The sequence below is a fragment of the Sorex fumeus genome, unplaced genomic scaffold (genome assembly GCF_029834395.1).
Source record: "Sorex fumeus unplaced genomic scaffold, SorFum_2.1 ptg000036l, whole genome shotgun sequence".
Taxonomy (NCBI): Eukaryota; Metazoa; Chordata; class Mammalia; order Eulipotyphla; family Soricidae; genus Sorex; species Sorex fumeus.
In genome coordinates, this window is record NW_026606093.1 from 11,745,924 (window position 1) to 11,766,900 (window position 20,977).

General features: G+C 41.4%; 1 protein-coding gene and 1 pseudogene across 2 annotated transcripts in view; both read left to right on the forward strand.

The window, feature by feature from the left end:
* Positions 1-20,977, forward strand: part of ANO6 (anoctamin 6) — a 202,971-nt gene that overhangs the window by 77,142 nt on the left and 104,852 nt on the right. For both annotated transcript variants that reach the window (XM_056117899.1, XM_056117898.1), the window contains one exon: positions 12,755-12,834. In XM_056117899.1, the coding sequence (XP_055973874.1) occupies positions 12,755-12,834 (80 nt within the window). The remainder of the gene's footprint in view (positions 1-12,754; positions 12,835-20,977) is intronic.
* LOC130027294 (uncharacterized) lies at positions 13,662-13,798 on the forward strand (annotated as a pseudogene).

Consider the following 20,977-nt stretch of genomic DNA (forward strand, 5'->3'; position numbering starts at 1 on the left):
TGGAGTGCCTCAGACACCATCACCAGTTCTTAGGATTCAGCCATAAAAAATGGCAAAAAAATATGCCCTCACGGAACTCATAATATATGATAATTAAGAAATGATTAATTTTGTGGTCAAGAAAAATGTGGCAAGGTGACAGAATGATAGCTCTTTTTTTTTTTTAGATCTGGTAAAGTAGGATTTCAGGGACAAAATTTCTCTTTGAAACAGAGATGAAAAGACACCTTAACAATGACAAGATATCAAGCAACTTAGGCCAGTCAGTGATGAAATAAAAAGGTTAACAGCATCACCTTTGTACTCTATGGGTTCAGATTCCAATTCTGCCCACTAGTTGTGGAATTGAAATTGAGCAATACTCTTTAAGTTATATCTGTGCCTCTTCACAGAGGTATAAAGATAGCAATAAATTCACCTTTAAACTATCAGGCTATTCTAAGTTTAAATAAATTATAAGTATGAAAACACCTTATATATGAAATAGGCACTAGACTACAATGACTATTTTATATGTTTGCTGTTATCCAGACCTTGTGAAGTGGTGAGAAGTAGTAGATTTCTGGGCATATTTTGAGAAATTAACTGATTGAATTTATTGAGGAATTAGATTTGAGTATATGAGAAATAGGAGTAGAGATAGTTCTGTTAATTTGGGGCCATTACTGAAGTAAGGAGGGCTAATAGTTTAGCAGTACTTTTATTTTGTCAGGGAATGAAACGCATCGTGGAGACAAACTTTGATTTGAAAATAGATGTGTCTTGACATAACCATATTTTGTTTATGCTCACTGTAAAAATAATTGGGAAATGTCGACAATTAAATTATTGGACCTTCTACCTCCATTATATTTTGCTTAAATTCATTTTTACTCCGACATAACACATAGAGTTTTTTGTTTTTCTTTATATACTATTTAGTTTATTGAAAAATGGTTCATTATAAAGGAGAGAAGCAAAATATAAGCAAGATAACAAAAGCCCTCAAACCATGAGAGCCCTCTCTACCAAAGATAATAGACAGTCTTTGCTTTGTTCTTTTTATGTTTTAGTAACCAGTGAACCACATCCCTGCCCTGGGCCAGAGAGCCTTTGCAAAGGATTCTGCTTAATGAGCACAGAACATGTAGCAGAGCTTGTTTCTACCCATCTACGAGTGCTAGCCCCTGATGCCTGCTACAGCTGAATCTACAGCTACTGGCAGGGATTTTGGATTTTGTTATAAAGGAAAAAAATATATATATATAAAATACATATATATATATATATATCATATATATGGCATTTGCCTTGCACACGGCCGGCCTGGCCGACCCAGGTTTGATTCCTCCACCCCTCTCGGAGAGCTTGGCAGGCTACCGAGAATATCTCGCTTGCACGGCGAAGCCTGGCAAGCTCCCTGTGACGTATTCAATATGCCAAACACAGTAACAACAAGTTTCAAGATGGAGACATTACTGGGCCCGCTTAAGCAAATTGAAGGACAGTGCTACAGTGCATATACATATGTATGTATATATGTAATCATTAAAAAATTAACTATTCTGTTTGTTGTATGTATAAGTCTCAACTTTTCTTATCAGTGGGATACTTTGTAGCCATAAAAGAAAGCCATACCGTTTGCAGCAACCTGAACAGAATGGAAGGATATCAAGCTGAGCCAAATAAGTCAGAGGCAGGACAAATAGAGAATGATCTCACTCATCTGTGGGATATAGAGAAGCACATAAAGGGTATGGAACACCCGTATTCTTGGAGACTAGAACACAGTTCTGAGAGTGCTAGGTTAGGGGTGGGGTGGCTTCCCGGAAATAATACGGGAACCTGCGTGGAAGGTCTTGAGCAGGTGGCCGTGCCGTGGGAGGTAACACATGTTTACTGAGGAGTGTTTACCAAGAAGATATCCCAGAAATGTCAGTCAACAAGTACTGGGGGCAGGGGTTGGAGAGGTGGAGCTTTGGAACAGAGTGGACACAAGCTCCAGGGCGGGGCTCATAGGCACTTTGGAGTTGGGCAGTATCTTTGTGCAGTAATAGCAAAAATTCGAACACTGTTGTAACGCAGTCATCCGTGCTACAATGAAAGCTATGCATGATTTTTAAAAACAAGCTAAAGTTTTCCATTTATAGCCATTGTTAAATAATAAAAATCAGTGGCATTAACTACATTTATACTATCCTGCTGCTAATCATCCACCATTCATCTTTAGAATTTTTTCATCTTTTTCATCTGAAATTTGAAATTTCTTCTGAATCAATTAAGCAACAATTCCCCATTTCTCCTTCAGCATCTAGCAACTATCATTCTTCATTCTACATTCTTTCTCGATGAATTTGATTATCTTTTATTGTCATGGTGTATTTGTCCTTTTGTGACTAGCTTATTTTACTAAACAGAATTTCCTTAAGAATCAATTATGTTGAAACATTTGTCAGAATTTGCTTTTAAAAGATAAATGACAGTCCATTGTGTTTTATTTTTCATTTATCTGTGCTTGGATACTTAAGTTGTTCCTACCCATTGTCCCTTCCTATTGATACTTAGGAATAATTCTGCTGTAAGTATGAGTATATATAAATATTTGTTCAAATTTCTATTTTCAGTTTTTGGGGGTATGATCCTTATATGTTTGAAAATATGCTTTTTCACATTGGGATACATTATTAACATTTTCTGTTTCATGAACATAGTTCTACAAAATCATTAAACCATACAATTTACTTCTACAAAATTATTTTAAAATAATTTCATATATTTTATATTGTTATATCGTATTGATCTAAGCAAGCATTTTGTAGATATAAGCATGACTAATACTAAAATTTTGCTGTATAAGCAAGCATTTTTTTTAGGAGAATTAAAAGGGATGAGTAATATTAAAAGGGTATTTTTTCTTTCATTGGGTCACACTTAGCAATGCGCAGGGATTACTCCTTGCTCATGCACTCAGGAGTTACTCCTGGCAGTGCTCGGGGGACAATATGGAATGCTAGGAATCGAACTCAGGTCGGCTGCATGCAAGGAAAATGCCCAACCCACTGTGCTATCGCTCCAGCCCCAATATTAAAAAGTTTTATTTCCACCCAGAAAGCACATCCAATCCAACATCAGCAATACTTGTGTGTTCTGTAATTTAGTTCATGTTAGGCATTAATAATTTGTTGATTTGATCATTACAAAGACATGTCTTATTTTTCTTCTATGCAAATTTAATACTCAACTTTGTAGCTTTGTAGCTGGTTATTGAGGAAATACTGATTTGGCACACTTTTAGGATCCTCATTTTAGTTTAGTGTTTTTCTCTAAAACAGTTGCAAATTTTGGTCTGGGTACATATGACAAGCTTTGTAGTAGGATTTTGAGTTCTGTTATTATGTGCTGAGTACTTTCATAGCATTTTACTGTCACAATTCCTTAGAACTCAAATGTCCAAAAAGCTGAGAAAAAAAATTCGGTAATTCAAAAAAAGCTAATACATGAATTTATTTAATTTAGAAAGCCTGACATATTAACATGCGATTATTTATATGTACTGTTTATCCCACTTAGAATGACTGTTCTTATTTTTGGTTGCAAAATTTGAATATGTTTAAGGGGTGCGATCCCAGCTACAACTAGGGATATATAATAATATATAGGATAACTAACAGTAATTATCCTTTTGAATTATGAAAAATTCAAAAACTTCAAAAATTAAAAGATTTTGATATAAAGCATGTTAAATAAGGAAATGTGAACCCATCCTTGGTTTTTCTTGCATTTCTGTTTTCCTCTCTCCTAGGCTTTGGAAACTGATTCTAAAATCAGATCTACTCCCATAGTTAGAAATGAGGAGTTAAGACTCAATGTGTTTTGAGTTTAAAGACGACAGGAATTTAAGAGTAGTGTCTTCTTTCATCCCCAGGACAGATGTAATCACTATAATCTGAGAACGGAGCGGTCAGTGAGAAGAGCCAAATTTCATTTGAGCCATAACAAATCGCAAATGCGGGGTATATAATTCTGTGAGTTCCCACTCACAGGTTTTGGAAAACCTGAACCAGTTGGACTCTGAGGTGACTATGGTAGCATTTCAAATATTATTTGAACACATTTCTATAACTAATAATACCATTTGTCTTTTATGGAACATCAGCTAAGAGCCAAGCATCTAAAAAATACCAATTGGTAAAATTAAATAAAACCACTCACTCTTCAGTGATATGCTCAATTACTTTTAATGTAATCAAATTTTAAAATTATGTTTATTAGGAGGTTGCAGAAGTGGAAAATCTGACTCAGATTCATGGGGAATTAATTAATAGCCAAAACAATTTAAAAGAAGAACAAAACTTGAGGAATCAGTTCCTGACTTCAAAACTTAAGTCATGTGGAATTAATAGCTAAGACAGTTTTAAAAAAGAACAAAGTTTGAGGAATCAAAATCATTTTAGTATCATATATGGAGAAGTATATAGCTGAGAGAGTAGAATTGAATGTCCAGTAATAAATTTGATTAAATATTCTGCTGGCATCTTTTATGCTATGGTAGAAGTTTGCTTCTGCTTAACAAATTTCCTGGAGCAGTGGGCTTGGTGGATGAGAGACGGAACTCCTTTTTTTATAGGGAGTTCTATAATATTGAAGGGATACTATATTACTAGCCTGCATTTTTTGATTAGTTAGATTCAGTGTTTTATAGTACTGTTAATAATGGTTTTTCATGCATATTAGCTTGCTTTTAAGGTGGATATATAATTATGTGATCTAATGATTGTTTGTAAAAATATAAAACTCATAACCGGGGCCCCCTGGAGGGGGATGGGTGCACCCACCACCTGCCTAAATAGAGCTCAGGCAGCAAAAAACCTCCAGAAACCAATTGCCGCCATGCTCAAGGCCAATATCCACAGACTTGGGATGAACCTCATGCATGCGTGAATCTGTTAAAATACTCAGTATGCAGGTTTTGTGACTGAAATCTCCAGGCTCCCACAGGGTTGGGAGTGGGCAACCTCTCCCATCTCCCTGTACTTCCAGGAGCCTGGCAGTCACACTCAAGAACTGCCTTAGGTGCCATATATGCTCATTAACTGGCCATGGTCCAGAGAATCACAAATAAATCTTGGAAGTGATGAACAAGCTGCATAGATTCCTACCATTTCCATGGTCACCATCCAGTTAAAAATTTAATATTAGCTGTATCACCCTATTTAAAATTTTAGAATTCCTGGAGTGCACGGCCACAAATGCCATATGATTCCAGGATGAGATACAACAATTTTCACACACCTTCTTCTGTGGAAACGTTTTGAACATTTTTAGCACATTATTCATAACAAGCAATACAAAATGAAATATTTAGGGCCTGCCATTGAGGCAGGCTTGGGTGGTGTTTGGGAAAATTCAAAATAATGGTGGTGGGAACGTATAATAATGATGGGATTGGTGCTGGAATATTGAGTGTAATAAATTATTGTGAACAACTTTATAAAAATGAAATTAAAAACACTAATTTTTAATTAATGATTAAATTTCATTCTGAGGATTGGAGACAACTAGTCGCTTTCCTGAAGGGACATAGAGTATGTGATTTATTATTTGTTCATTTACTGTCTTATGAAACATTTAGTGTCCCAGGTATTGTTTCAGGCTCTGAGGAGACAAAGGGAATAAGACAGTGACTTACTGTTCTCTAGAAACTCTGGAACTGCTGGATAAAGCATGACTATAGAGTGTGAGAAGGGATACAAGCATCTCCCCAGATTGGCTGCTTCTGTCTTAATGACCACTTGTTAGACAGTAACTCCTGTGGTTTTGATTCTATTCAGTATAAGATACAAATTAGTTTACAGTATTAGCTACAAAAAGCAGTAATGTTTACTCTGTATTTCCCTTATTTCATTTTGTTTCATTTCTTGAATTATAGCACTGTGATTTTACCAAGTCTCTCATGATAAGTTGTTTCAGTCCTTCAGTGTTCCAACACCAACTCCACCACCGGCATGACCTTCCTTTCTACAACCAGCTTCACACCAGCCACACACATATTTACTTGATATTATTTGCTACAACCAGAGGCAGATGGAATTATCAAAACTAAGCTCCCCGTGACGTATTTGGTATGCCAAACACAGTAAAAAGAAAGTCTCCAATGGAGATGTTACTGGGCCTGCTCGAGCAAATCGATGAACAACAGGGGGACAGTGACAGTGACAGATCAATAGAAGTTAATTTGATAATTGTTGTGTCTCATGGCATCATTGAATTCCTTTCCAGCCTCATCTTTTATATTTAAGATCTGGGGAACCATTGAAACTGATCACAGTAGTTTAGAAATAGTATATTCAAAAGGATATCCAATTTTGGAATTGAACAGGCTCAAATTCCAGTTGTAGTTGACGTCAGAAAAAAAAAATAACCTAGAATGTTTCATCATCTGTGAAGGATAAATATAGGATTAAGTACTATCAGATATTTATGTGCCAGGCACAGGGTCACACAGAAAGGGAAATTTGTGTTTACATTTCTTCATATCTCTGGGTCATGAACTTAATTTACGTTTATATAGTGCTTTATTTTTTTACAGCACACTTTTGAATTGCCGTTGGTATCTTTTGCACAGGGCTGGGAGATAACCAGGGAAAGTACTTTTATTATCTGCTTTAGGTAATTAAGCTGAGAATAAGGTATTGCATAGACTCATCATGTAGGAGAGTTACAAAATCAGGACTTGGACGCACTTAATCACCTGACTCCACTTGTACTTGTTGAACCTGGTGCCGTTCTGTTTCCACCACTCGGCCTCTGAGGATATCAAAGGCAGCCAGTCACCATAATAATACCGGCTGAACCAAGCACCTGGCATCCTGATGCGGCCAGTTAAAGTATAGATGCCGAATTGTGATTACTTTTATTGCTACTACTTTCTTTACCAGGCACTTTGGTTTCTGCCCATACATTTTCTCAGAGGTAATTTTGTGTTTGCTGATGGATTCCAGAATGTTTAAGTTGTAAAATTATAGATAATGACTATTCATCCGTTTAAGTAGGTCCCAGTCAGCTTGGCTTTTGAAGTGAACTGCGATTGAAATAATCAGGGTTCATTACTCCATTTTCGATAAAAAGTAATCACAAGAGCTGCAGGTTAAGGGAGGTCTCTGCTGTGCTGTTGCTAGTCCTGTTGCTAGTCCATTAATCTGATTAGGCCTCTAGATATTGGTGTTGGGTCCTTCACTTAGCACTGCCAGCTAAGTCAGCATGAGTACCTGCCAATGAATGAAGTCATTGCTTTTAATTTTACTAACTAAATTGATAATGCTTGCAAGTTGATGAGGATGCTAGACTGAAGAGTGAGGTCTCTGCCTTGCATCTGCTCCAGGCCGAGTTCCGTCCCCAGCACCCTGTGCCACCCTGTCACCCAGCATCTAGACTGAATTCTGTTCCCAGCATCAGCACCACTTGGGCCCCCTTGGCCAACTTCCCCATCTTCCCCCCCCTCCCCAGTTAAACTGAAACCTGTAATTTTGAATTTTCTAAAAATTTTTCACATTACATCAATTGGTAGGTGATTAATTCCTATTAATTCATTTGAGGGAGAGGGGGTGTCAAATCCGGTGATGCTAAGGGGCTTCATGCTCAGGGATGTTCCCCTGGCAGTGCTGGGGAACAATGTGTGGAGCTCAGGGGATCATCGGTGGTCGGGCCATGTGCGTGCAAGGCTGGCACCTTACCTGCTAGATGATCTCTCTGGCCCTTTGGTCAATATTTCCATAAACAAACATAGAAACCTCTAAGTAATTATTGTATTCCAAGTGCTGAAATTAAATGATTCCAAAGGAGTTATATAAACTTGGGCATAGTTTGAAAACCAAAGTACATTTCTTTTCATATTTTATATTTTTGTATTTTGGCCACACCCAGATGTGTTCAGGGATTACGTCTAGCTCTGTGCTTTGGGATCAATTCTGGTGATTGTTGGGGAATCGAGTTAGTGATGGGGATTAAACTTAAGATCGGCTGCATCCAAGGCAAGCACTGTACTGTTATCTCTGAAAAACACCCTTTTTTTAATTTAAAAATTTTACTTGCAGGGGGCATACCCAGAGTACTCAGGGCTTACTCCTGGCTCTGTGCTTAGAGATCACTTTTGGCACATTAAGGGAACCATACAGGGTGCAGAGATCAAACTTTGATTGGCTGTGTACAAGGCAAGCACCCCTACCCACTGTACTATCTTTCCAGCCCCCAATTTATATGAAGATCTACGTTCTTATTTTTTTTTTGCTCGAGCGGGCCCAGTTACGTCTCCATTGGAGACTTTGTTGTTACTGTGTCTGGCATATTTTTTTTTAATCCCTCTAATTCCATCTTTATTTGAAGAGCCTCAAAGTGTCACCTTGGTTTTGACTTTTTTTTTTAATGCCATGTTAGGTGATCAGAAATGAGAATTTTAAATAGCAACTGGAATCTCTCTGTAATGAAAGTTTACTGATAATATTCGCATCATGAATGGTTCACTTCTCAATATTAAAGTCACAAGAACAACAATTGAAGTTTATAGTACATAAATGGTAATTTAATCAGATATTTATGTTTTGTTTTGTTTTTGATTTGGAATCACACCTGGTGGTGCTCAGGGCTCAGTAATGACTCCAGGCTGTGTCAGGGGACCATATGTGCTGCCAAGGGACTATGGGACCTTTAATTAAACCTGGGTTGGCTGTGTGCAAGACAAGAGCCTTATCTGCTGTGCTGTACTATCTCTATGACCCCTCATTTTGGAGGAGGGGCATTTTGCCCCTATCATATTTACAGTTTCTTTTAGTTTCTGTTAATCAGTAAATATACAGTGTCTATTTTCAGCAAAATAACTGAAACAGTAGTTTTAGATTTTTCTCGCAAACCCTTTAAAGCTGCATTTATGTCTTTAATTTGATAGAATGTCTGAGTAATATTTCTGTTTATTTATTTATTTTGGTCTGGAGGTCACACCAGGTGATACTCAGGGGTTATTACGGCCTCTCTGCTCAGGAATTACTCCTGTTGGTTCTTGGGGAGAACCATATCTTGGGATTCTGGAGATCAAACCCAAGTGAGTGCATGCAAGAGAAGTGTGCTACCAGTTGTCCAGTCTCTCCAGCCCCTGAGTAATATTCCTTGATTATTCTCAGTCTTATGGTAAATTCTCTCACCTCCGCTCTCATTAAAATTAGAAATGAACACAAACAACCATATCCTATCCATTCACCCGCAAATTCATAAGTTAAACATCCAAGTATAAAGGAATTCGGAGAGGTGAAGGTTCCTCCATTATATATAAATACTCATTTAAAAGTGGCTACATATCATGTTTTGTGATGCAATTGCTGGTTCTGCCCCAAAGCTATGTATCATGAATACCACAGATGTCGTTTCTTCAGTGTTATAAAAAGATGAGGTCTGTTCTTCATAGTGTAAACCAAGCTGTGAAACACCAATTTAAAACACATCCTCATAGCTGATCACATAAATAGCATATGTTAAAGGTGGTCTTAAAGGATGTGTTTATGCCAGACAGTTGTCATTCTCATGTTGGAATAGCTGGCTAGTCACTTTAAAACCCTTTTAACTGTGACTGACTGCCATTGTCTCTGTTACCTTCAGGAAGTTCTCACCTTGATTGTGGCTTCTACAGGCCTGGCTCACCTCATGTATTTCTAGTTTCAGGGTTAGTTTATAAATAGGAGTCCTGTAATGACCAGTCTCGGGAAAGAGTTAGGATCATTTGTTTGTGCTCTTATCTCTACCAGCATTTCCTTTCAGTTCACAAGCACACAATGACAGGAGCTATTGAATCATTAGACAAATAAAAGTGTTTCTTTTTCACATACTGGGTGAGCCTCAAATCTAATCTCGATATTGGCATGTTTCTTACTGGAGAACTTCCCGGTCTGGGAACTCCGAAGGTACAGGAAGACTGGCGAGAACACTGAGACCTGCTACCCAGACCCGGGTCTTTATCTGTCTCTTCATCTCTATTCTTTCTTTCCTTTATTTATTTATTTATTTATTTATTTTAATTAATTTTTATTAGTGAAACACCATGAGGTACAGTTGTAGACTTACAAATTTTTGTGCTTGGGTTTCGATTATACAATGATCAAATATCCATCCCTCCACCTGTGCCCATTTTCCACCACCATGGATCCTGGGGATTTTCCTGTGATCAGGGATCATTTTGTTGGTTCTCAGGGGATGATATGGGGTTTTGGGGACCAAACTGGGTCAGCTGCGTGCAAGGAAGTGCCTTAGTTCCCCTGTGCTAGCTATCTGGCCCTCAACTATCTGATTTAAAATATTCTTTATAATAAATCTGTAAATGTAAGTAAGTGTGTTTTGGGGTTCTGTTTATTGAACATAGGATAGTGTCTTGCAAGCCTCTGATTTATAGCTATATGACAACTTAAACATATTGTTTATTTTCTCTAAAATGGGGGTGATATGGTGGGTACTATATGAATACTTTGGTACCATAACTGAGTTCATTGCTTTTTGATGATTAAAAAAAATAACACATGGAGATGTGTCCCTTAGGCTTTAATTTTTTATTTGAAACCAATATGGGCTGGAGTGATAGCACAGCGGATAGGGTGTTTGCCTTGCACGCAGCTGACCCGGGTTCTATTCCTCCATCCCTCTCGGAGAGCCCAGCAAGCTACCAAGAGTATCCCGCCCACACGGCAGAGCCTGGCAAGCTCCCTGTGGCATATTTGATATGCCAAAAACAGTAACAACAAGTCTCACAACGGAGACATTACTGGTGCCCGCTTGAGCAAATCAGTGAACAACGGGAGGACAGTGCTACAGTGCTAAAACCAATATGCCTTTTTCATGACACTGATTTGTTGAATTTGAGCTGGTTGCTCAATAAAAAATATTTGAATTTATTGAAGCATTCAGTAATTTTGTAGTTTATTTCAGAATATTGAGTTTATTCAAAAATGCTTTTCTCACATATAAAATTACACTGTTGGGTTCTTGAAAAATTTCTTAACTAAATCTCACCTTAATCAATGTACAAATCTTACACCATTTTAAGTACTCCTTTGTATCTGGTTCCAGTTTTTATCAGCCTTTTTATCAGGATCCAATCTAGAACTTATGCTGTAAATGTTTGTTTGTTCTCTCAGTACATTTTACACTGGACAGTCTCTTTGACTTTATGTCAGGAGTCTGTTGTCAAGACTGATCCGTCTCTGGATTTGACCTACCCAACTCTATCCACAGAGCTCATGAGCCACTAAGTATATGTGACTATTGTATGTTTGAAATGTGGCTAGTTCAAGTTGAAAAGTTCTGAGTGTAGTAACACACACTTTAGTTTCTAAGACATTACAAAACATGAAAACTACTAGTAATATTTTATATTGATTACAAGTAATATGGCTGTATAAGAGTAAGTGAAATTTTTATTAATTTTACCTGTTTTTTTCCCCCAAATTTTCTTGATGTTTATACTAGAAAATTTGGCTCCATTACATTTTTATTGAGTAGTGTTACTCAGCAGATTTTATTTTTATTATTTTCCCCTTTTATTTAACTACATTTGTTTTCCAAAGTTGTTCATGATGCGTTTGTTACAGGTATTCAATGTTCCAACACCAGTCTCACAATGAGTGTGACCTTCCCTCCACCATTGTCCTCATTATCCACCCCCCCAAAGCCCCCTTAGCAGGTCCAAAATAATTATTTTATATTGTGTGTTACAATTAAGTGGTTAATGCAGAATATTTCAGTAAAAGAAAAATTGTGAAAATCTTTTATCTCACCATGAGGACACATTAAGTCCTTGTCTGAGGGTTGACTAAGTTCTTGTTGCTAGTTGAGCCTTCTGTGTTAATGTTTTTGTTTACTGAGCTTCGTTTGCTTCTGTGTTACTTTTCCATCTAATTTGGTGTGCTCCTACTGGAATGTCCATATTGTAGAGTTTGGCCATGACTGCACACTCCAGGAACTCCGGGATATTTAAATAGGCAGTGAGCTTACAGAGCAGGGAGTGTGGAATGTGGGTGTGGAAACAGGGGCTTGAAGAAGTATGGGAGTGTGGGGGAAGGCTGCCAACCCCCACTCCAAGGAGACCCCAGGGTGTACCTGATATTTTCGGCAGTTTGGTGTCTCTACAAAGCTCAGTGATGAGGCTGTTGGCATGGCGGCAGCTTTTGGGGTGAGAATGCAGTTGTCGGGGCTTCTGCAGGGCAGACTTGGTCCCTCTGCCTCCCAAGGGTGCTCCAGAGTTTTCAGCTGGGAGACCAGTGTATTCATGAATTTTTGCAGCTAGTTGATCTCTTCCAAGATTTAATCATGAGTCTGGAAAAGTGGGCCGATAAATGAGCTTACATGGCATTGGGTGTGGGACGTACTCAGCCAAGTTTAAAGGTACCCTTGAATCACTTTCCTGAGATGCAATGGAAGAAAAGAGCACACATCAGTAGGCTAACATTCCTGAGCTAGAGTGTTTGGGAACTAGTTATGTCCTTCCGTGTAAAAGCTAAATGGTTATCTACAGTAGGTTCAACTTAGAACATTTGATGAATATTGTCAGCCATGGTGCAGTAGATGAAAAAGCTGCTGCAGATGTCAGATAATGATAATGAAAGTATTTAATAATACAAATCTGTAAGTGTTCCAGAAATGTTAAATGGAATTGGTAAGGTAGTGTTTCTGATCTCAGAGCAGAAAAGCATAGATTCCATTAAGATCTGTGCTTCAATGATCTATTATTTTATTTTTTCAGAGTTGGAAAACATTGAAAAGACAACTGTGTCCAGTTTTGGAGCACTAGAAAATCAGCCTGATTTTCGAATTCCAGATTTTGTGAGTACTATTCTGTTCTCTTAAATTTGTGATACTGCAAGAGATTTTCCACCAAAAAAAAAAATGCTGTTGTTTCAAATGTGCCTCAGTATTTTCTAGATTTGACACAGGTTCTGCTGGTTATGATGATGTATTCCAAACTCTGGTTCTCTGGGGAGTGTGTTCATGAACTGCAGTATCTTAGTATTCTGTTTTATAGGCTCATTCTTCAAACTACATTCACAGATGATCACTCTGTCCTTAAATGACATCTTGCTTCTAAAACTCCCCCTTCATTAGATTATACTGGTGCTATCAATTTCTGTAACTATGGAGACCATTTTTATTGAGCATGTACAGACACATTGGTTAGTCTGATTCCCAAATCCCTCTATTTCCTTCAGTAATCAGCTTATACAAATACATCATGAAAGGCTATTTATATTCTATTGGTTATTCCTACCAAGATGGGAAGTAAATGGTCTCGCTAAATTAGACTCATTTACGATTAGCCATGGTTCCTACCCTCAAGGAATTAAGATCTTATTAGATGCTACTGTGATGTTTAAGAAAATTAAGCACATAGACTATCTTCTACAGAATTTCCTTTCTAAACAGATTTCATATTAGATTCATTTGAATAAGGGGATGGGAGGGAATGATTCTCTGTCTCCCATATCATGTGATTATACCACATGTGTAGAAAAAGCATGCCAGGATTTACTGAGATTTACTGATTTTTGCCCCCTAATGCAGCTGGCTTGTCCATGATAGATAGATAGATAGATAGATAGATAGATAGATAGATAGATAGATTGATTGATTTTAGATTGCAAAATCTAAATTTAAACCCCTGGCAGAGGAGAGAGACACTTGTTGGTGGTGCTGCTCTTGTATCAGATGGGGCAAAGCAGATGGTCCATTGTTCATCCTAGCTTGATGCCTGGGTTGGTGGCCAGAGATGTTTCATGCTTGGGGCACATACATTTGGAAAAAAAAAATCTAAATTTAAATACCAAGATCTCTGGGGGCATGAGGCTTGCTCTTAAAGCATGACATAATGTCATCATTCCAGTAATTGTCCAGGCACAAATGTATTATTGATGAAGACGAAACTAAAACTCATGTGCTTTCTTTCTTTTCTCATTCACACTTTTTCAATCACCCACTCAATTCAACCAAGAGTTAACGAAACTAGGCAACACTCCAAATTCAAAAGGGTCATCCATAAAACCATCCACATTAGCATTTTATTTTCAAAGGTGGGCCTGCGGTGGTGGGCAAGCAGATTGCCTGCTGTGAAAATCATTTGGGCATAATAGTTATGAGTATTCAGTGAGTTCTCTATTACAGTCGATGAGATTTCCAGTGAAGGAGAATCATCAATGCCCACCAATACTCTTGCAGCTTAAAGAAACAGAGTAGTTTGGTAATTTTTCTTACTTTTGCTGTTAGAATGTGAAGCAGAAGCAACACAGAACTTTCCCATAATTGTTATTGATACAATTCAAACTACAGCTATCCTTTTAAAAAAATATTTTCTGTCTGCTACTGCTTCTTTCTTTCTCTCTCTGTCTCTTTTTCTCTGTCTGTCTGTCCGTCTCTCTCTCTCTTTCTTTCTCTTTCTGTTGTACCACACATCAATAGTGATCAGGGCATACTCCTGGCTTCTTGACTTTGTGCGCAGGGTCATTCCTAGCAGGGCTGGGAGACTATATAAGGTGCTGAGGATAGAACCAGGGTTGAAGGGTTCAAAGTAAGATCTCTGCCTGCTATACTCTCTCCAGCGCCTTGTTCTTTGATGCAACGTACTTATTCTTTTTTTTTTTTTTTTTTTTTATAATTTATTTATTTATTGAATCACTGTGGGAAAAGTTACAGAGCTTTCGGGTTTAGGTCTCAGTCATGTAGATACCGAACACATTTCCCTTTACCAATACTCACTTCCAACCCCGAACCCCAATAGACCCCCACCTCCCACCCCTCCCAATTCTTGTGAGGCAGATGAGTTCTAGTTAATACTCTATCTACTTTGACTAGATAGACTATTTCGATAGAAGATGCACAATTATTGTTTAGAGTTTACGACCCCCCCCCCCCCCAATCAGACATGCTGAAACAGCGTTGTGAAATGATTTGCTTTCTACAACTTGGTTTAAGAATAAAATGATGTCGCGCGGCCGCGATAGCGGCCGCGCGGTTTTGAATTTCTGCTATTTTACTTATTGACCCTGGAAGAATTTCTATTAAAAGTTAGCTAGTTAAGAGATTGATTTCTGTGCCCTGGAGCCGTGGCCGTGCCGGAGAGCCGCTCGTGGGGGGCAGCTGGCGACCTCGGTGGGGCGTGGGGGACGGCCCACAAAGCCCCCCTTCCCATGAGGTCCCCGCCGCTCCCCCGAGCCCGGCTCAAACCCGCTTTCCACAAGGCTCCCGTGCGGCCGCCATCTTTCTTTCCAGAGAGGAGCGGGCGGGCCGGTCAACGCCCTTCCCCCTCCGGGCAGGCTTGGTGGCGCGGATCAACACAAGTCCATTTGCTTTTCTGCTCCAAGCGGCTGGTTCTCTGTGCTAAGTCCTTGTGCCTCCGGGGCCGTGGCCGTGCCGGAGAGCCGCTCGTGGGGGGCAGCTGGCGACCCCGGTGGGGCGTGGGGGACGGCCCACAAAGCCCCCCTTCCCATGAGGTCCCTGCCGCTCCCCCGAGCCCGGCTCAGACCCGCTTTCCACAAGGCTCCCGTGCGGCCGCCATCTTTCTTTCCAGAGAGGAGCGGGCGGGCCGGTCAACGCCCTTCCCCCTCCGGGCAGGCTTGGTGGCGCGGATCAACACAAGTCCATTTGCTTTTCTGCTCCAAGCGGCTGGTTCTCTGTGCTAAGTCCTTGTGCCTCCGGGGCCGTGGCCGTGCCGGAGAGCCGCTCGTGGGGGGCAGCTGGCGACCCCGGTGGGGCGTGGGGGACGGCCCACAAAGCCCCCCTTCCCATGAGGTCCCTGCCGCTCCCCCGAGCCCGGCTCAGACCCGCTTTCCACAAGGCTCCCGTGCGGCCGCCATCTTTCTTTCCAGAGAGGAGCGGGCGGGCCGGTCAACGCCCTTCCCCCTCCGGGCAGGCTTGGTGGCGCGGATCAACACAAGTCCATTTGCTTTTCTGCTCCAAGCGGCTGGTTCTCTGTGCTAAGTCCTTGTGCCTCCGGGGCCGTGGCCGTGCCGGAGAGCCGCTCGTGGGGGGCAGCTGGCGACCCCGGTGGGGCGTGGGGGACGGCCCACAAAGCCCCCCTTCCCATGAGGTCCCTGCCGCTCCCCCGAGCCCGGCTCAAACCCGCTTTCCACAAGGCTCCCGTGCGGCCGCCATCTTTCTTTCCAGAGAGGAGCGGGCGGGCCGGTCAACGCCCTTCCCCCTCCGGGCAGGCTTGGTGGCGCGGATCAACACAAGTCCATTTGCTTTTCTGCTCCAAGCGGCTGGTTCTCTGTGCTAAGTCCTTGTGCCTCCGGGGCCGTGGCCGTGCCGGAGAGCCGCTCGTGGGGGGCAGCTGGCGACCCCGGTGGGGCGTGGGGGACGGCCCACAAAGCCCCCCTTCCCATGAGGTCCCTGCCGCTCCCCCGAGCCCGGCTCAAACCCGCTTTCCACAAGGCTCCCGTGCGGCCGCCATCTTTCTTTCGCAACGTACTTATTCTAAAGCATGCTATGTACTCTGAGATGCTAATGTGTACACATAGGAGTCATTCCAATTCCACGTGTACACTGAAGGTATTTTTCTCAAGAACAGATTAGGGCATATTACAATTTTTAAAGTTGACATACCTGAGCACGTCTTTGCCACACTAGCAGTCTTCCTCCACCTGCAGGGTTAACTGCTGTGTTTCCCTCTCAGGGTGCAAGACTGTCATCTCAAGTAGGATGACCAATAAACTCGTCGTAATAGTGAGTCTGGGAATACCCAAGCTAGAAGAGAAGTTTTGGCCTAAATTGTTACATTTTTATTTGTAATTTTTCACTCTCCTGGCTGAATATTGTTTCTTTTTAACATATTGGGGGGTTTGAAAGTTGTGAATCATAATCTCCCAGTTTGTCTAGCTGATACCACATTTCTGTATCGTAACTGCTTTCATCCCTATGTTCATACCATATTCAGGAAGGAATCCGTTTCTCTGTTCTTTGTAGATTTTCACACTTCTGATGCTCACTGCATGCCGAAGCATTGTGTGGCATATATAAATAGTATATAAATAGCTTCTTATATTTCCTCCTGAGCACCATTATAACCAGTGTACTCGTAGTCCTCAGTAAACATTAATGTGTCTCCCAAACTGTTGCTGTCTCCATGGTTAATGAACAGGAGGTGAGGAAGGTGCCTTGAGAGTAGGGTACCCAAGGGAATCCGGCCTTCGAAGTGCAGCCTTTTCTGTAGGCAGTGTTACAGCCTCAGTGAAAACAGATGCTCTCCTAGAGGTAGGCAGATTGATCAAATGTCAGAGCAAAATCAGGTGAGTTGATTCAAACTAAGTGCTTAGAGGTTTTTTCCTGCGTCTTTTAATAGCCTGACAAGCTGTGGTTCTCATTCCCCTCCTCCCCTTCCCTTCCTGTTGTTGTGATGGTTGCGGTTTGCACACACTTGATCATGGTACTTGCTGGGGGTTGCTCAGTTTGTTTTGTTGCTCAACGCAGTTGAGTTGGCGGTTGTTGGTGGGAGTCACTCACTTGGCTCTTGCTGCCAAAACGTTTTTGTTGTGGTATTCACAGGGGCTTGCACATTTTAGTGGCATTGCTGGTACATACTGGAGATCAGCTGTGGTGCTGATGAACACCTGCCGTGCTTTTGGGTCTGGGATCACACTGGTCTGTGGGATGGTGCCAGGGATCGAACTCATAGCCTCATGCTTGCAAGGAACCTTATCATTGAGCGGTGCCCAGGTACTTCAAACCAAAATTTAAAATTACAAAAGGGGTGGTAGTACAGGCCATTCGGGGGTGGGGGGGGGTGGATAACGACAAAGCAAAACTGAAACTATAAAGCTCACTAAAGGCATAAGAGTTTAAAAAACTGTATCAGTATTTTTTTTTTTTTGTCATTTGGCATTTTGGAAGATCCAGCTGTAATTTGCTGAGCTGAACTGAAAGAAAGCAAAGAATAAGCCATGTTTACTCATGACTTATCCCAAAATAGTTTAGATTTTAGAAGGATGAAGAGCCTAGTGTTTTTATACAACAGAGTGTATTTATATAGTTTGGCCAAATGGGAGAATAAAATGCTTACTAGTTGTTTCTCTGACAATTTCTCTTTTTCTTTTGGACAAAAGGAGGCCTAAGAAAGTGGCACTGGTTCACCTTAGACACCAGAGTGGTAAACACATTAAGCCTCCTTCAGAGTCAAAGCTGAGCTAGCTCAGGTGCAGAATACTTGCATGTCTTGCATGTAAGGTCAGGGTTCCATCCCAGCACTCGATGTCTGTGACTCTAACATTATACTGTGTATTATATGCACTTCACAGTTCAGGTGTCTAGTCTGACTCGTCAAAGAGTACTGCCAGTCTCCATAATTAGTGGGTAGATCAGTGCTCACATGAACACCCCTCCCCAACCCTCATGGTCTGAAGGCAGAAGCTCACTTTGTTCTCAGTTGGTCCATGCTGGTTCTCCTCCTTTAACTCACTGCGGATCATTGATGATGTCACTTGTGTGTGGCCTGTTGCTCTTTTCTTCTTTCGCATCCCTTGGTGAACTGAGGTGAGTGAGTGAGTTTAGTCAGATTGTGCTGAGAGGTTAAGGGGTGAGCGGAACTGGGGACATGTGGCACATATGTCCTGCTACCACAAAGCTCACGAAGAACCTGGAAGATATTGGAACTAGAAAGAGCTCCACGTGGGGTGACATGTGGTGATAGGAGCACAGAGAGCCTTGCTCACCACTGACCTTTTGTGCAGAGAGTAGCTGTTTGGTTTCAGGGTAGCACTGTAGCACTGTCCTCCTGTTGTTCATCTATTTGCTTGATCAGGCACCAGTAACGTTCCATTGTGAGACTTGTCACTGTTTTCAAATATGCCACCGGGAGCTTGCCAGGCTCTACCATGCGGGCGTGATACTCTTGGTGGCTTGCTGGGCTCTCTGAGAGGGCCGGAGGAATCCAACCCGAGTCTGCCGAGTGCAAGGCAAACGCCCTACCCACTGTGCTATCGCTTGCTCCAGCCCTGTTTCAGTGTTAGCTTTCTTTCTTTCTTTTTCTTTTTCTTTTTGCTTTTTGGGTCACACCCGGTCATGCACAGGGGTTACTCCTGAATCTGTTGACTCTGCACTCAGGAATTTCTCCTGGTAGTGCTTGGGAGACCATACGGGATGCTGGGAATCAAACCCGGATGGGCCGCGTGCAAGGCAAATGCCCTACCCGCTGTGCTATCGCTCCAGCTCCAGGGTTAGCTTTCTAAGCAACATGAGACTCTGTTTCGTAGCCAGTTCTATTCATTTTGTTAATACAGCACTGCATCCTGAGCATTTCTTATGCTGTTTCACACCAAGTCTTATCAAGACAAAATCGTGCATAGCACCATTTAAGTTTAATGTGCGTTAGTGTTATGCAGGGTCCCCGCCCCCCCTCTATCCCCCCCCCCCCCCCCCCCCGTCGCTAACATTGCTAGCTTCTCTAACATTACTTGTCCCATTGGGCCAATAAACTCTAATGATTCTATTGTTACTTTCAGAACAGTTGTAGGTGGATATAATTAGGAAGAAGGTGGCACATTCGGGTGCTCTGGAACCGTGAGATTCCAGATCTTTGTGATGTGGATCCCACCGGCTCTGGGAGCATGGTGACAGGCATCAGACTCTGGAAATTCACCTTAATTTAGTGAACAGGCAGAGATGGCCTTACCCCTCCCCTCACTTGCAGCAAGATTACTTCCCTCCCCCTCATCCCCAGGGCCATCCTCTTTGGGAAAACCCTGATTGGGTCTTTGGTGAGACCTGAGGGTGCTAGAGCCGAGGAAGGTTGTTTGCAGGTTGGTTTTCAGGGTGGCATCTTGTGGGCAGAGCTCATCCCAGGCTCTCCCCTGGTAACCTGATTGAGCGGAACAATCTAAGAGGCAGTAGAGTGTATTGGTCATGACTGGCCCAGGGACTCCAGGGTAATTCCAAGCCCCAGAGAGTGGGAAAAAATTGAGAATCCGAGGGGGAAAGCTGGATGGTGTTCAAGACTTTTGCTAGAACCTCTACTTCGCTTGTCACTGGCCCAGAAACACAAATGGCTCTGAGTGTCCTGTACGTGTGGGATGAGGGGTGGGTGCAGGGAAGAACTCTGACCCTCTGCCTCTGTGGCAGATACATTCCCTTTTACTCTCTTTCTCCTTTTGAAAATTTGTAAGTCTGTAACTGTCTCACGGTGATTCAATAAAATAAAAAATATAAAAAAAAAGAAAAGGGATTGATGTAGTGCTACTGATGGAAATGAGAAATTAAACTTAGCATTATGGATGAGAGCACAATGCCAAAGCTTATTGTTTTGAAGACAACTGTAGAACTTAAGTCGTTGCCAAATGTCCCCGGGAACAGAATTGCCCCCTTTTGTGAACCACTGAATTAGGTAAATATTGCAAAGACATTAAGTGACTGGTATTCTTCAATGTGGCTGTTTGTATAGAATATTGTTGAGGAGTCAAACTGTTATAAGAATTGCCATTTTTTAAGCTATGGGAATAGAAGGTCAGTGTTAGTGGCTTATGAATTTGATAGACAGAACCTGATGGTGTTCCCAGCTGACAGTTGTTATTTAGCTTCTGAAAGCAGAGTACACTGAGGGAAAGGAGTTTGCTCTTTGGGTAGCTGTGAGCAGGAGATCAAGGTAACTTGGGGAAAACCTGCCAAAAAAAAAAAAAAAAACAGTCCTGGGATTTCTGAGTAGTGGTGAGGGCTTGTGTGGAACCAGTGTTCCAGAATTAACAGTGACATAGTAACAGGGATAAAACACAATGACACTAGACTGCCTGCTATAACTTCTCCAATCTCTTTCAGACCCTGAAAAGTCAGACAACAGTCTTCAGACAGTTGGGTCATTGATAAAGAATTGTAATGGAAAGAGTAGACATTCATTGAAAGTGTTACTGAGACGATGAACCATGAAATTTAACCTTAAAATGGGAGGAGAAAAAGCAGGGGTTGGTGGGGGGGGGGGAGGGGGCAGATCATCAGA